The sequence below is a fragment of the Narcine bancroftii genome, chromosome 4, assembly GCF_036971445.1.
Source record: "Narcine bancroftii isolate sNarBan1 chromosome 4, sNarBan1.hap1, whole genome shotgun sequence".
In the NCBI taxonomy this organism is placed as follows: Eukaryota; Metazoa; Chordata; class Chondrichthyes; order Torpediniformes; family Narcinidae; genus Narcine; species Narcine bancroftii.
Window position 1 is genome coordinate 294,097,737 of NC_091472.1, and position 16,205 is coordinate 294,113,941.

General features: G+C 41.2%; 2 protein-coding genes across 6 annotated transcripts in view; one reads left to right on the forward strand and one right to left on the reverse strand.

Annotated features, from left to right (window-relative positions):
• The window catches only part of LOC138762119 (ermin-like), a 47,242-nt gene that overhangs the window by 16,455 nt on the left and 14,582 nt on the right, over window positions 1-16,205 (forward strand). The gene's annotated exons all lie outside the window — the stretch shown is intronic.
• Window positions 1-16,205, reverse strand: part of LOC138762118 (polypeptide N-acetylgalactosaminyltransferase 5) — a 72,043-nt gene that overhangs the window by 2,401 nt on the left and 53,437 nt on the right. For 3 of the 4 annotated variants that reach the window (XM_069935496.1, XM_069935498.1, XM_069935499.1), the window contains exons 7-9: window positions 10,420-10,755; window positions 8,535-8,615; window positions 438-596 (exon numbers count right to left, since the gene is read on the reverse strand). In XM_069935496.1, coding sequence (XP_069791597.1) covers window positions 438-596; window positions 8,535-8,615; window positions 10,420-10,755 — 576 coding nt within the window. Of the gene's footprint in view, window positions 1-437; window positions 597-8,534; window positions 8,616-10,419; window positions 10,756-15,992; window positions 16,196-16,205 lie in introns of those variants that run through there. The other variant, XM_069935497.1, reaches the window with a different exon arrangement.

Sequence of the window (16,205 nt, forward strand, 5' to 3'; positions counted from 1 at the left end):
TGGGGAGGGGCGCTGGGGAAGAGGGACTCCCCTTTCCTTTTTATTTTTTTTCAGACCATATAAAATTTTTTCGATGATTTTATATTCAATGCAGTATTGTTATTATTTTAATTGAGTCCGATATTCTGTAGTTTCTCAAAACTTAAATATTTTTAAAAATTGATATTAAAAATATTTAATGCAGATGAAATACTTAATGCAATCATGAAAACTGCACTGCAGTATTTACAATTTTTTTTATCTATAATCTACGTCTGTGTACTTTCATTTCAGCTTTGATTAAGTTACTGAAGGACATAATATGAAAGGATGGCAAGATTCTACTTACATTATCATTTATTACAATAAGTTAATTCACTTTAATCAAATAGAGTGTAAGTGATTCAGATTTCAATTTACCTAATGGAAAACAACTTCACAGTATTGTAAGTACTTACTAGTGTTGATTCAGCTGTAAATGACTGATGGAGCCACCTCAAATTATTGCTCTTTTTATCACAAGGTTTCATCCCGATTTCCTGTTTCATGTCCAATAAAGCAACGCACAAGTCCATGTGTTGAATTAACCTTAACCATGAATGGCTAAAATGCCGACTCTGTCAAGAAAATAGATATTTAAAACTCTTTTTCACAAGAGGTCCTTCAAGCCTTTTGCAAAGCTTTAAATCTCCCCCTTCCACCTCGAGTTTTTGCCCTCTTGTATTTGACATTCACCCCTGAAAAATTTATGCCTCTCATAATTTTACATAATTCTATCGTCAGCCTCCAATTCTCCAGAGAAAACAATCCAAATTAGTCCAAACTCTCCCAATATTAGCTAATACTATCCTCCAGACAACATTCTGCTGAACCTCGTCTGCACCCTTTCCAAACCTTCCACATCCTTCCTGTAATGCAGTGGTTAGAAATGCATGCAAATATTCCAAGCATGGCCCAAGCATAGTTTATACAGGATGACTTACTAACATCTTATGCTTATTGTCCTGACCAATGAAGGGAAATATGCCACATGCCTTCCTTACCATTCTATCTTCGTGAGTTGCCATTTTCAGAGAACTATGGACATGTACTTAAAGGATCTTGCTATTTACTATATGCTTTCCTCTCACATTTGACCTACCAAAGTGCCACACCTAACCATCTGTTTTTTTAAGATGATGCTTCATCTGCCATTTATTTGTCCTCACTTCCAATTCATCTACATTCTGCTTACAACTTTCCATCATGTCCATAATTCTGCCAATTCTTTTGTTGTGTGAAGGAATATAATCATCCCATCTACAGTTCTGTCCATATCTTTCATTTATAGGTGACAAACAACAGAGGCCCCAGAATTGATCCATGCAGAACACCAATAGTCTGTCTGGTCAGAGTAAAATCCTCTCACCATGACCCTTTGTCTTCTATTGTCACAAAATTTTATATTCAATCTACCACATCACCATCAATTTAATTTACCTTAATCTTTCAGACGGACTTATCATGATCTTTCTCAACTTCAAATTATGTGTATAGTCTCCAAAATGTTTTAACTATATTATTGCCTTTGATGAGACAGCTTATGGTCTCAAAAACACAAAAATAAATGCAGCAGGTCATTATAGACTAAACTAATAAATTACATCATAGAAATATAGGAAATAAACAAACTGCACTCATGACTTGGTTCCATTTTTTGAAACAACAGCCTTATATCTAAAATCCTGGTTAAATCGATTTCTCTTTGCAGAGATATTGCCTAACTGGCTGAATACTTTCAGGATTTTCTGTTTTTATTTCAAATCTCTACTATCTTCAGTTTTTCTGATTTTTATCAAAAAAATCTTCAACCTATTTTATCAAAATAACTTGGGTAATGTTACTTTACATCTTTACATAGATCCAGAAGAAAGCTTAAAAGTAAATTCAGAAATATTAATATTGGGGGAGTGGCAAGATGGCGTAGAGTCTAGACGTGTAATCTCGACCTCTCTGGCCTGACTTTTAAGAACCCGTTTTTAATTCTTTGTTTTCAGGTTTAAATTTTTTTAAACATAGTTTAAAGTATCAAGGAATTGTTATGACTATTAATGGTAAAAAGATTAAACTTCAAGTACAGAAGAAACTACACTTTCGGAGTGTTGAAGATTTAGAGCCTAAACGGCCTCCTACGACTTCAGGTTTAGTTTCTTTCAAGTCTAAATCATGGAGATTGCCTGTGGGAGCTGAAAAAATGACTACTACTCACCAGGAGAAGGACATCACTGGAATTACCCGTTCTCAGGAGGAAGGTGCGTGTGCCCCTGATGTGCATCCCAATCCTGGCAGCCTGCCAACTTTAACTTTAATGGAGGGGGCACGCAAGAAGATGATTCCATTGTCTGAAATACCCCAGGATATACTTAAATCTGAATATTTTGGTCCTTTTTGTGAGTTTTTCCAACAACAACGGGTTGCGGGGGGAGACCAGCGTCGACTCCCTGAGGAAGTCGGGGTGCCGTCGCTGGGAGTCCAGACTTGCAGTAAAACTGTTAAACTGCCTGTTGTTGAGATGCAGCAGGAGCTGCGGTTACCTGGTTCTGCCACTACGTTAGAGAAAGCAGGGCTGAGCTTTTCTGAATTACAATGTAAACAGCTAAGCCTTATCATTCAGCCTATGTTGAATGAAATGTCTCAAAGGCTCAGTTTGGGAATGGATACAGTTAAGATACGTTTGGAAGCAGTTTGTGAGGATTTTAAACAATTTCAGGCTGCTTTTTTGAAATGTCAACAGCAAGTGGCTTCTAATACAGAAAAAGTGTTGGAGGTGGAAGAATCCGTTAAAGAATTGCGAGAACGTGAGAGGGAGTTAGAGAGGAAAGTGGATTATTTGGAGAATCAAAGTAGAAGGAATAATGTGAAGATTGTTGGTTTGCCAGAAGGTACGGAAGAGCAAGATCCTCTTTGTTTTTTTACCAAATGGATTCCACAAATACTGGGGCAGGAATTTTTCTCTGGAGGTCTCGTATTGGAAAGAGCTCATAGAGCCTTAAGAAGAAGACCACCGAAGCCCATGATAATTCGATGTTTGAATTACTTGGACAGAGAAATGATACTTCGTTTAGCAGTGCAAAACGCGAGACAGCGACAAGCTCCATTAATGATTCAGAATAGTAGAGTTTTTTCTATCGTGATTTGAGTCAAGAGGTTATTCAGCGTCGGCGTTGATTTAATTCAGTTAAAGAAGTTTTGTGGCGTAATGGTTATAAGTCTACTTTTCGTTATCCGGCAGTGTTGAAGGTGTTTTGTGGAGACTTTCAATCTCGGTTTTTTTGAGAATGAGCGTGAAGCAATGAGTTTTTCTGACTCGTTGCCAGATGTAAGAGGACAAAGACGTAGCCCACCATTGTCTCCTAAAGAAAAGTCTGGTTGTTCTGGAAATGGAAGAAACGGCAGAAATGGGAATGGAAAGAGTCCGCTCTCTTGAAATGGGGTCGCTGAGACTGGAATCCCTTGGATGAATAGAAGAACTTTTTTATTTTTACTTTCCTTTTATGTCATTATGATATTTTGTTGTTATTCTTTGTTTGGCTGGGGAGGGAGAGATTTGCTCTATGTTCTACTAGTCATCAGCCACTGGTGGGTGATCCACACCCAGTTTTTGTTTAGGGATTACTACCTTTTGGTAGTTTTTTTTGGGGGGGGGGTTTCTTTTTCCTTTTTATCTCTTTTTTATTTTCATTTTATTTAGACTTTAATTTGTGGTTTCTTTTTCTCCTAATGGAGGGCCTATTTACATTGATCTGAGTCTTTATATATTGATATTATTAGCTTTTAGTAATATTAGTGGATATGTCAAATTTGAAGTTAGTTTCTTTTAATGTCCAGGGTTTAAACAATCCGATTAACCGTAAGCGTATTTTTATTAAGTTCGATCTTTGGTAAAACATGTGTTCGGTAGAGATATGATTTTATTTGAAATGATTAAATTTGAGAATTTTCTTATGAAGGTACCAGAGAAGGGTTATATTTTAGTTATGTATCAAATATTGCAGGATGGTATGGATAAAAAGGGTTGGGATAAATCTAAAGGTAAATGGGAAGTTGATATTGGTTTTATTTTTTCCGAGGATCATTGGTCAGATATGATTTGTGTTCTAGATGTGGTAACGATGTTGGAATTTTTTTTCATGCGGTTTGGGATTAGATAAACTTTAATTTGCTTTTGTGTATTTGGTGCTATCTGTAGCGAAAAAATGTATTGCTAGTACGTGGAAAGATATGAATATGATTGATATTAATAGATGGTATAAATGGTATAATGAGATGAAATATTGTTTAATAATGGAAAAAATACATGGGTTTCGCGGATAACTATAGTTTTTTTATTAATAGGTAGTTGTTATATTCAGAATATTTACATTTTGATTTATATTGACTAGATTTTAATTTGTATGCTTTACTTTTCTTTATTTTTTTCTCTCTTTTCTTTCTCCTTAGGAGAGTTGGCTGAAAGGGGGGGCGGCTTTCTTTTTTTTTTCTTTCTTTTTTTATATATATATATATATATATAAAATAACGTTCATGTTTTGTTTATTGTTTTATATGTTACTTATTATCTGTATTTTGAACGAATAAATAAATTTTTAAAAAAAGAAATATTAATATTGTGGCGACTCGCCCACACAACTGGCAAGTCCGCAACAGATCTGACTGTGAAAGCTCTGGGTGCAGGGAAAGCCCACAGCCTGACATCATAAAGGTCCCGGGAGTCGTAAGCGTTAATGGATTCAAGGGGATTTAAGCGCACGTGAGAGTTCTATTAAAGTCAGTTGCTTCAACTCACTTTTGACTCTGCGTGGTTCTTTTGCTCACTGCGTGCCTAGTGTGACTATATTGATGACCCCGACAGTCTAATCGGCATTTGGACCCAGTGATGACCGACCCAAGCAGCAGAATGCAGTTTCACTGTGCAGGTCTGGTTTGAAGAGACCAAAGCCCAATTCTAGGTCAGGCAAATCATCTTGGATGCCACAGAGTACTACCATGTGGTTGGTTCACTCGACCAGGAAATAGCAGGCCAAATATTGACTTCTTACACCAGCCACTGGCTGTGGACAGGTATGAAACAATCAAGGCACTCCTAATCTGTACATTTGGTCTCTCCTGCTGTGGGCACACAGGGCAGTTGTCTCATATGGACAGTATAAGTCACTGTGCACCATTGGCCTTAAATAACGAGATGCTGGAACCAGTTGACAGCCATAAGCCATGTTTACTGTTCAAACAAGTCTTTCTCAAGCAGATGCCACAAGATATCCACCTCCTCATCACTGACTACAATTTCAGTGACCCACGCAAAGTTGAGGCCCATGCAGATATCCTGTGGCACACCAAGCAACATGGCAGGGCCTCCATCAACCAAGTTGCTGCATCTCGCCCCAAGGCCTAGGGCTTCCCCATGCCACCAATGGAGACGGTGATGCCCACATCAGGAAGTGGGACAGTTCAGACCATTGGTGTTTTTAACCACCAAAATTGGGGTTCATTTCTGGGAAACGTCAGGGCCAGCTGTCGCTAATGGCTACGGTGGCTGGCCACCGTGATAGCCTCCTTTACTTATGGGTCCGACACTCTGAGTGAAGGTTTCTCGTAGACATGGGTGGAGGTTAGCATTTTTCCCCCTTTGAGCCATGATACCCGTGCCAGGAAGTCAGGACCAGAGCTTACTACTGCCAACAGAGCACATATGGTTCCATCCCACAACAGTTTGGTTCCAGCTGTTTCACCTGGTCATTTACACTGGCAGCAGTCTCAGTCTTTATTGGGTGCAGATTGCCTCCAGGTGCACTGCCTCCTAGTGGACCTCAAGGGTCAGCACCTTGTGAATGCCAAGACCTTCTCGCTCAGCAAAGCCAACTTACCGGCCCCATACCTGGACTCTGTGACTTTGTCAGGCAACGAATTGGCCAGAGTACTAGTGGAATTCCAACCATTATTATGCCGCAGTTCTCCACAGACAACCCTAAGCATGGTGTACAACACCATATTCCCACTCAAGAACTACCGCCACATGCCCGGCCATGCAGCCTCCCACTTGTCAAACTCCACCTTGCCAAGGAGGTGCTCAAGAAAATGGAGGAGATGGGGATCGTTTGGTGCTCAGACAGCCCATGGGCCTCTCTGCTGCACATGGGGCCCAAGTGGGCTGAACAATGGAGGTTATGCGGTGACTACAGAAGGCTCAATGATGTCACCATTGCTAACCACTACCTAGTGCCCCACATTCAGGACTTTATGGCCAATTTGCATGGGCCACACATCTTCTCCAAGGTCAACCTGGTCCACGGCTATCACCAGATTCCCGTCCACCCCAGTGAGGTCCCCAAAACAGCCCTCATCACCCCATTTGGACTATTCAAATTCTTGTGGATACCTTTCAGACTCAGGAATGCAGCACAGATGTTCCAGAGGCTCATGAACTCAGTGGGGTGTGGCTTATTTCTTCATCTACTTAGATGATATCCTGATTGCCTGCTGCTCACACCAAGAGCATTTGACGCACCAGCACCAACTCTGCCACTTCCTGAGTGAAGATGGCCTGGCCATCAATCCTGTGAAGTGTCAGTTTGGTTGTTGGCCATTGATTTTCTTGGGCACCACATAGACCAGCATGGAGCGGTTCCCTTGCTGGTGAAATTCGAGGCCATACGCCAGTTTGCCAGACCCAGTACAGTCAAGAACCTACAGGATTTCGTGGGCATGATCAACTTTTACCACTGATTCCTACCCTCAGTGACTCAGATCATGCGACCCCTGTTCAGCCTATGGTTGGCACTGGCACAGTTACTTGGGACCCAGCTGCACCACCCCACGGCAGTCCAAAGGCCTGGTAGAGCGTTTCCACAGGCACGTAGTTGGCCCTGATGGTGAGCCTCCAAGACTCAGATTGGGTGGATGAGTTCCCATGAGTGCTTCTTGGCATCCACACAGCTCCCAAAGGAGACTTAAGAAGACTTAAGCGCATGTGAAAGTTCTATTAAAGTCAGTTGGTTCAATTCAGATTCAACTCTGTGTTGTTCTTTTGCTTGCTGCATTAGTGTGGCTACAATATCTATTTAATTAAAAACATAATTTTTTGAAAACTCATTTGCCTTTTACTTTTCCTTCAACTTGTGTTCAAATTTAAATTATAGCAGCATAAACATGCAAGTTGGCACTAATTGCATTGATATTTTACTTGATTCATATCTAACAATGCTACATATTGAGCATATTTACATCAAGTAAAGAATCAATGATCATAATCAAGTATATACAAAGAGATTAATTTGCTTCAGTGGTATATACAAAGAGTCCACGCTGCTGAAGATCCAGCTGCGCTGGGTGGGTCACGTCTCCAGAATGGAGGACCATCGCCTTCCCAAGATCGTGTTATATGGCGAGCTCTCCACTGGCCAACGTGACAGAGGTGCACCAAAGAAGAGGTACAAGGACTGCCTAAAGAAATCTCTTGGTGCCTGCCACATTGATCACCGCCAGTGGGCTGATATCGCCTCAAACCGTGCATCTTGGCGCCTCACAGTTCGGCGGGCAGCAACCTCCTTTGAAGAAGACCGCAGAGCCCACCTCACTGACAAAAGACAAAGGAGGTAAAACCCAACACCCAACCCCAACCAACCAATTTTCCGCTGCAACCGTGTCTGCCTGTCCTGCATCGGACTTGTCAGCCACAATCGAGCCTTCAGCTGACGTGGACTTTTACCCCCTCCATAAATCTTCGTCCGCGAAGCCAAGCCAAAGAATTTGCTTCAATGGCTGCACCACAAAATCAAATTGAAATTCTGTAGCTCATATTGCTAGAAATATATAGAAAATCTTTGTTGGAAGTTGCAGACATCAGTCCTCAGAAATTGCATTAATTCATGAATGATTAATTAGAATCATTCCGAAATATAGAACAAATTCAGAAAAAGTAGCATGCAGAATTAATAAGGCTCTTGGCCAGAGCCAGAGAGACAATCAAACTGCTGGTTGAGTTTTAAACTTGACAGGCAACCTATGCTTTTCTGGTGTCTATTTCAAGCTCCCAGCTGGTAAGGGTGGGAAATCTAGAGGTCTAAAAATGAGTTAAACCAGAATAAGATGAATTTGGAGAGGAGGGGGTGTCAACAGCAGACATGGTGCAGTGCAATCCATGGAGAATATAAACTACCTCAATCTAAAAAATTGCTCCAAGAAGCCTGCAGAATCCATGTAGTTTCAATAGTTTCCAAATGGTAGTTTGACTATGTTACACTATGCTGTTGGGATGGGCCTGATGTCATTGGAATTATGGCTTGCATAGTTTGATCACCATTTATTCATACAAAATTCTATTGGGATTCTGTGCAACAGAAGTTATGGCACCACAATTTAAATACATTAGTGAGCTCCTTCTATGAATGCAAAAGCATTGGTCATTTACTTCAAGACTTGCTCCAAAATAGGGGCAGGTGTAAAGAAAGTGGGAATAAAAAGATACTTTCTAAAAACAGGATGATGCAAAGTTTCATGTCACTTAGTGAATGTCTTACCTTTTTATTAATGTCACATATTTCAAATGAAAACGTGCCATTCTCAGAAGCAAGACATTTCCTTGTACCCACGTTAAACAGCTAAAAAATGATCACAAATGTTAATCACATACAGAGAAGGAACCATATTGTTAAAGTGCTGTTAATATACGGTAAAACATTAAAATATTAATTTTCACCTATCTATATTTTAAAAGTACTGCAGTGACTGCAAATGAGAAATGCACTAATGTAATTATCAACATGAGGTTGCACAGTTAATCTTCAGAAACTTTTGTCACAAAGTGAAAACTAAAGACCTCTTTGGTGATGAGACAAACCAAAAATTCCCCGATTATGTAACTACCCTAAATTATGCAAAGATATCTTACTTGAAAGAATTGGATGACATGATAGTTCCAGACAAAAAGTATAAAAACCTTTGTCAAATTACATCTGGTGCAGAATTTTAGAGGTATAATTTCTAATAAACCATATAACCATTTACTGCACAGAAACAGGCCAGTTTGGCCCTACTAGTCCGTGCCGAACATCTTTTCCCACCTAGTCCCACTGACCCACATTTGGCTCATAACCCTCCACCCCTCTCCATTCATATACCTATCCAACCTTTCCTCGAATATTAACATCGATCTCGCTTCTACCACCACTGCTGGAAGTTCATTCCATACCCCCACCACCCTCTGCGTGAAGAAATTTGAATATATAATTTAAAATAAGAAACAAGGTGCCAATCAAAAAAGTGTTTTCCTACTTCAGAAGAAATCCATGATGCATGCATGTGGTATTAATCTATAGTACTGTAAATTTTATATCAAGATTCAAATTAATTACACAACAATCAAATACAGAACCACTGAAAATATTTTTAGTCATTTTGCTACACATTTTGTTTTCTATCTAATAGTTTTGTCAGCATTTCCTGCACTGTTACAACATAAAAGACCTAATAAATATTTGAGAAGCATCATATTATCTTCTTCTGGGCTCATTGCAGCCTTCAGATCTCAATATTGAATGCTCCAATTTGGGTAACCTGCTCTTCCTTTTTGTCCATACCTGAACAGCTATTCTATTTTCCTCTTTGCATAGTCAACATATTACACAGAGTTACATAATCTGCTACTTAACTGCCAGATTAAGTCATTTGGTCTCTACTCACCGATTTCTCACTTCCTCTGCAACTGGAAGCCAGCATCGAGCCTGCTCCGCCATTCAATAAGATCATGGCTGATCTAATTTATGACCTAACTCCACCTACCTGTCTTCTCCCCATATCCCCTAATTCCTCTCCTTTCCTGATGAAGGAAATGTAACCCATCTCTTTCCACATATTTCAGTTGTTTAACAAGCAAAAATTAGAGGAATGTGGACATCTTGAAGGGTTATAGATAGGGACAACGTAATAGAGGAATTTTAAAACTGAGATAGTTCTGAACCAGGCCAGGAAATACAAGTTGATGAGGAAATGGGATGATGTCATTCACTCATGGGCAGCAGAGTTTTTGATGAACAATAAAACCAGTTCAATTCCATTCAGAAGTGGGGGGGGGGGGGGGGGGGGGGGACTTGGAGGAGAAAGGCATTTATCGCAAAGGTTGCACATAGATTGTTAAGAATGAGATGTTCTTTTAAGATAATTCTATCATCTGGTGTGCATCTCCTGCTCCAATTTAATTATGTCACCATTGGAGGATGCTTAGGTTACATTCCTATAAAATTTCATTAAAAGTCTAGATAAGAACCGTTTTAGTTACAAGGCAGACATAAAAACACTGAATTCCAAGGAAGTTGAGCATGAATTTGAATCCTACAAATTATATTAGCTTTCGTGTTTTCTTAGATTTCTTAAATTTATAAGGAACATTTTTTCATAAGAACTTACCAATCCATCAGACCTCACTAAAGATATTTGTATATCAGGATATATGTTTTCTAAGTACCATTTGAAGCTCTTGCATTGAAGTTTTTTCCGGAGTTCTTTTTGCTTGCTTAAGTCTCCAATTTTAAATTCTATATTATTTGTGTTGAGAAGATGGTGGTAACCGTGACCATAGAAAACATCAACATATTCATCCAGCCAAACCTCTGCCACACGAGCCAAGTTCCGCTCTACTGTCTTGATTCTATCCTTTGGAAATGTATACGGATTACCATCACGAAAAATATGACCCACTCTTGAACAAGGGATAATCTCAATTTCTCCTCCACACATCCAAACCTACACCAGAAACATGAAAAAAAAAACAATGGACAAGTAGATTTATTTCAACAAATATATATTCCAAATCTGAATGAGTTTTAAGTTAAAACAGATTATGAACATTAAAAAAAACTTCAGGAGTAATTAGAAAGCATTTAATGCAGTGTCAGAATTTTCCTTTGAGTTAACATTGTTGAAGAGTGTTAGAGCAAGATCACTACTCCAAATGACTCTGGCACCATTCCTGGTGAATGTTCCAAAAAGAGCAAAATTAGAACAATGAACAATTCTTCTGACCACATAAGGTAGTAAACGGGACCTTTGATTTTAAATACCCACATCAGGTTTAAAGAACATGTAATTTTTGGTAGTGTCCTTAAAAAAAGAGGATGCAGGCAATAAAGCTGTGCCAAGAGGCACAATTAATAAGGCTGATATTGAAGGCCTTCTGTTGAAGGCCATAAGTGAAAATGTGAAGGGAAAAGGATAGAACTGAGAGGTCGGGAATAAATTGAGGGATGAAAATGTTAAACAGTAAAATGATGTGCAAGGGGTTCCTCCTACACTCTGATCAGGTCTCATGATGTGATTGGCCTGGTGCCATAATGAGAATTGGGATTAAATGTGACCTTCAGCAGGACAGCTAAGGGAAATGAAATGGAGACTAAGTGATGGTAAAAATCAATTTCTTAGCAGGGGCACATTCAATCACAAATTGTTCCAGACTTTCTGAATGATTTGCTTCTGGTTTTATTGTGAATGAAAAGCAACGTTTGTAGATAGTAATATACTGATCCACTTTCTTACAGTAAACCAGAAAGAAATGCTATGCATGTCTTTAAATGGCCTGAATAAAATGAGACATGTCTCATTTTCTGACGGCCAGGTTTTCTGACAGAAATGGCACAAACACTACCAAAAGTGTGCAAAATGGTTTTAATTAAAGATTTACAAATAAACAACAGGAATAATTTTTCCCCAAATCCAATTTCTAGTTTTCCCACATCCTGTCCAGTTTCCATCGCTTATCTCCATGTTCTATGCCATGAATAATTCTATTCACCCTTATCCACTGGAAGCTCTACAAGGGATACAATGGGGCATAGAAATCATAAGTTTTTTTTTATTGATAGTTGTGTGAAAAATAATCCAAATTGTTGAAGCAATTTAAGTGATGGCAAAGCAGTGGTAGTTTCTTATTTGTATCTGCAGAAAAGCAGGAGACTTACGATATATTGAATGTCGGCCCAGAAACAAAGATACTTGGATATTGGTGGAAATGAATGTTCAGAGATATTATTGGAGTTGATTCCTTCTCAAAAATTTAAACAAAAAATTGTATCACAGAATTTTCATCGTCCCAAATTTCTTCACTACAACAATGCAAACATTTTACTCAACCATGAACTACAGGATTTATTATCTTGATTTTACATAGCAGAAACATTTTTTGAAAAACTTTATTAAATATTTAAAGCATAATCTTCCAATTTTCAATCCATACTTATTGAATTTTAACAAGCTGCAATTTTCCCAGGAGTCTTTCATTTCCAGGTCTTATAGCTTTTTTTAATACAATAAAGATATTATTGCAAATAATCTAATATAGTTGATGATTTACTAATGTTAGATTGTTTTGGTGCAATGATTATCATTATTGCTAGCTTGTCCTTGAGCTCATATGCTGAGAAATTGCTACAAAAGAGAAACGACATGGATTGACCATACCATAGTTTTGTAGCAACTGTGTCGTAGTGCGAAATGAACAAGAAAATGATCAGACGTAGTCGAGGCGAAGTTCAGTAAAAGTAGTTTACTCAAAGTCATCTGGAGCTTTTGAAAACCCCACATGTTCCAAATGATGTCATTGCACTGTGACGTCATATGTCACTCGGAATCTTCCGAGCCGGTTCGATTAGGTCTCTGGTGAACACCCTCTCCACCCCACCCAGAACCGGTGGTAAGGGGCTAAACCTCTGGTGCCAATACTGACCACTGGTCTCAGGTGGTCGTCTGCGCCATCACATCAGGGGTTGTGGCAAAGGCCAGTCAAGATCGAGATGAGCGTCCTTTAGTCAGTCAAGTGTAAATGTCTCTGGATGTCCCCAATGTCTAGTACACAAGTTGTACATTTGTTTTGTAGCATTCTGAAGGGGCCCTCACATGGGGTCTGTAAGGGTGGTCCATGTCCACCTCTATGCACAAGCATAAACTCACAGTCCTAGAGTTCCTTTGGGATGAAGGGTGTCATTGTTTCATGCCCTGACGTGGGAACTGAGGTCAATTTTCCAAGACGCTCCAGCAGTCTGCCTAAGATTTCAGTTGGTGGTACCTCCTGTCCACGGGCTGTGGGCATGAACTCTCCAGGTACAACGAGCGGGGCTCCATAAACCAACTCGGCTGATGAGGAGTTGAGATCCTCCTTGGGTGCTGTTCTTATTCCCAGGAGGATCCAGGGAAGTTCATCTGCCCGATCAGGTCCCTGGAGATGGGTCATCAGTGCAGCCTTCATGTGCCTATGGAACCGCTCCACCAGGCTATTCAACTACGGGTTGTAGGCTGTCGTTTGGTGGAGCTGCATTCCCAGCAGTCATGACAAAATGACACAGATTGTGGAGGTAAACTGTGGGCCTCTGTTGGAGGTGACTGTGTGGGTAGGACAAACTGAGATACCCAGGCTGAAATAAAAGCTCTGGCGCATGAATCAGTTGATGAGTCTGTCATAGGAACCACGTCTGGCCACCTAGTGAATCTGTTGATGACCATTAACAAGTACCTAAATCCTTGTGATACCGGAAGCGGGCCGACAATGTCAACATGCACATGGTTGAGTAGCTGGAAAGGCTAAAGCAGCGCCTTCACGTGCCTTTGCACTTTTGCAGATTAGCGGTCTGTGCATGTCTTTGCCCAGTACGTGGCCTACTTTTTGAGTCCATGCCATACAAAATTGTCGGCTATCAGGCAGTTCATTGCTCGAATTGAGGGGTGGGACAGTCCGTGAATGGCATTGAAAATGCAATGTCTCCATGCAGCAGGAACGATAGGGTGAGGTTGACCTGTAGAAACATCACACAGGAGAGAGGTACTTTGCAGACCAAAGGCTATATCCTTGAGTTGCAGGCTCATGACAGCAGTTCTATAAGCCGGGAGTTTCCGTCCTGATGTTGAGTTTGGCGAACGCCATGTAGTCTACACTTGGAGAGAGGACATGAATTATTTGACCGGAGGAGCGGGACAAGGTATCAACCATCACGTTACTCTTACTGGAGATGTGTTTAATCCTGGTTGAAAATTTGCATATGTAAGATAGGTGGCATTGCTGGCAGGCTGACCAAGAATCTGATAACTTCATGAAGGCAAACATTAGTGGTTTGGGGTCAGTAAAAACCATGAAGTCCCTGCCTTATGAAAAATAGTGGAGGTGCCTGACCACTAGATACTGCGTCAACAGTTCGCTATTGAATGCACTTTATTTTGTTTCCGAAGGGCAGAGGTACCTACTAAAAAATGCTAGAGGCTTCCGTTGTCCATTGGTATACTGTTTCAAGAGCCCGCCTACTGCCACATCAGACACGCCTATCATCAAGGCAGTTGGTGCATCCATATGTGGATGGACCAGCAATTTTGCCTTTGCTAGGGCATCTTTGGTCTGCTGGAATGCTACTGTCAACTCCTTTGTCCACTTGAGTTCTTTGGCATCGCTGGACATGAGGTCGAAGAGAGGTTCCATATGTGCTGCAGAGTGTAGTTAGCGACGATAGAAATTGACCAGCCCACAAATTCCTGGAGTCCTTTGATTGTATTGGGCCTCACAAAATTGAGGATGGCTTCCACCTTTGCTGGGCAATGGAACAACACCCCGACCGCTGATCTGATGTCCCAAGAGGACTGCCCAAATTTGCACTTGCCAGGGTTCACAGATAGCCCGAACTCCTGTAGGCGGCGGCAGAGTTAACACAGACGAATTTGTTGTCCAAGTATACGAAAAGGCTGGATTGTTTGAGCAGCATTTTTGAGCCCTAAAGGCATTCTCAAAAATTCAGAGGCTGAACAGTGTTACGATGGCAATCTTGAGCACATCCTCTGGGTACCCACGGAACCAGGTCAAATTTAGAAAATATCCCAGTCCCATGAAGATTAGCTGTAAAGTCCTCTATATGGGACACAGGTTAGCAGTCTGCAATAGTAGCGTCATTGAGATGCTTGTAATCCCTGCAAGGTCTCTAGCCTCCTATGACTTTGGGCTCCATATGTTGCGAGGAAGCCCACGGACTATCAAATCTGTGAATAATTCCAAGTTCCTCCATTTTGTGGAACTCTTGTTTTCCAAGCCGCAAATTTTCAGGCGGGAGGCATCAGTCTCGGGCATGTAGAGGAGGTCCTTGGGTGAGGATGTGGTTTGTGAGGCCATGTTTGGGTGTGACAGTGGAGAACTGGGGAGTGACAATGTCCAGAAACTCTCCATGGCGTCTAAGTGCACGGCAGGTCGTTTGGGTTTTCCAAAGCAGAAAGTCTGGAATGTTATGTTCACCAATCGGCGCCCTTTTAAGTCCTCCATCGGTGAGTGGGCTCTGAGAAAGTCGGCAGCCAACGACGGCTGGGACATAGCAGCAAAAATGAACTTCCATGCAAACTTAATGTTGCCAAATTTCAGGGGTATAGTCCATGTGCCGTACATATGAATTGAACTGTTATTCACCGCCGTGAGCGTCGGACCCTTAAGGAGGAAAGATACTAACCTTCGCACCCTGCTCGACTAGAAATTTGCACTGGGAGAGTTCATCCCAGACGTAGAGTAGGCTGTTAAGGTGGCCAGCAACCGTAACCATTATCACGAGGTCATGCTTGCCTGGGAGAATGTGCGCCCTCGTCGCCGGTACTCGTGGAGCCTTGGTCTTAGGGTGTGACGCAGCACTAATTTCAGTGGGCCTTGCGACTTGCTGTTTCATGTGCCATAGAATGTCTTCATGTGCTGCTACTGTTTGAGGATTATGAAAGTCCTCGTTAGCCAACGTGAGGCAGCTATCTTCTAGCATATGCTCTAAAAACAACTGCTCTAAGAGCAAACAAGGCCTATGGCCATCTGCCAGCGTCAACATGTCATTCATTATCTCTGACAGGGCGCGGACCCCCAGGCCATCTATATAGGAGCCGTGCTGCCTGCTCGCATTGTGAAAGCCATAAATCCAGAGAAGGGGGGCTTCGTACTTGCTGAGAAGTGCAGGGTCCCAAAGGAAATCCACTTCTCGACCAGCCATGTCTGGTCGAGGGAGCTTACCACATGATAGTACTTAGTGGTGTCCACTTCTGTTTTGTGAATGCAGAACTGTGCCTCAGCCTGCCCAAACCAAACTTCAGGTTGAGTGGTTCAAAAGACAGGCAGCTTGTGCAAAATCGCTGCATTGTCCATGTTGGGTCCAGAATCCACTTGGGCCTGTCGGGGTCACCAATGGAGCAACTGTGTCACA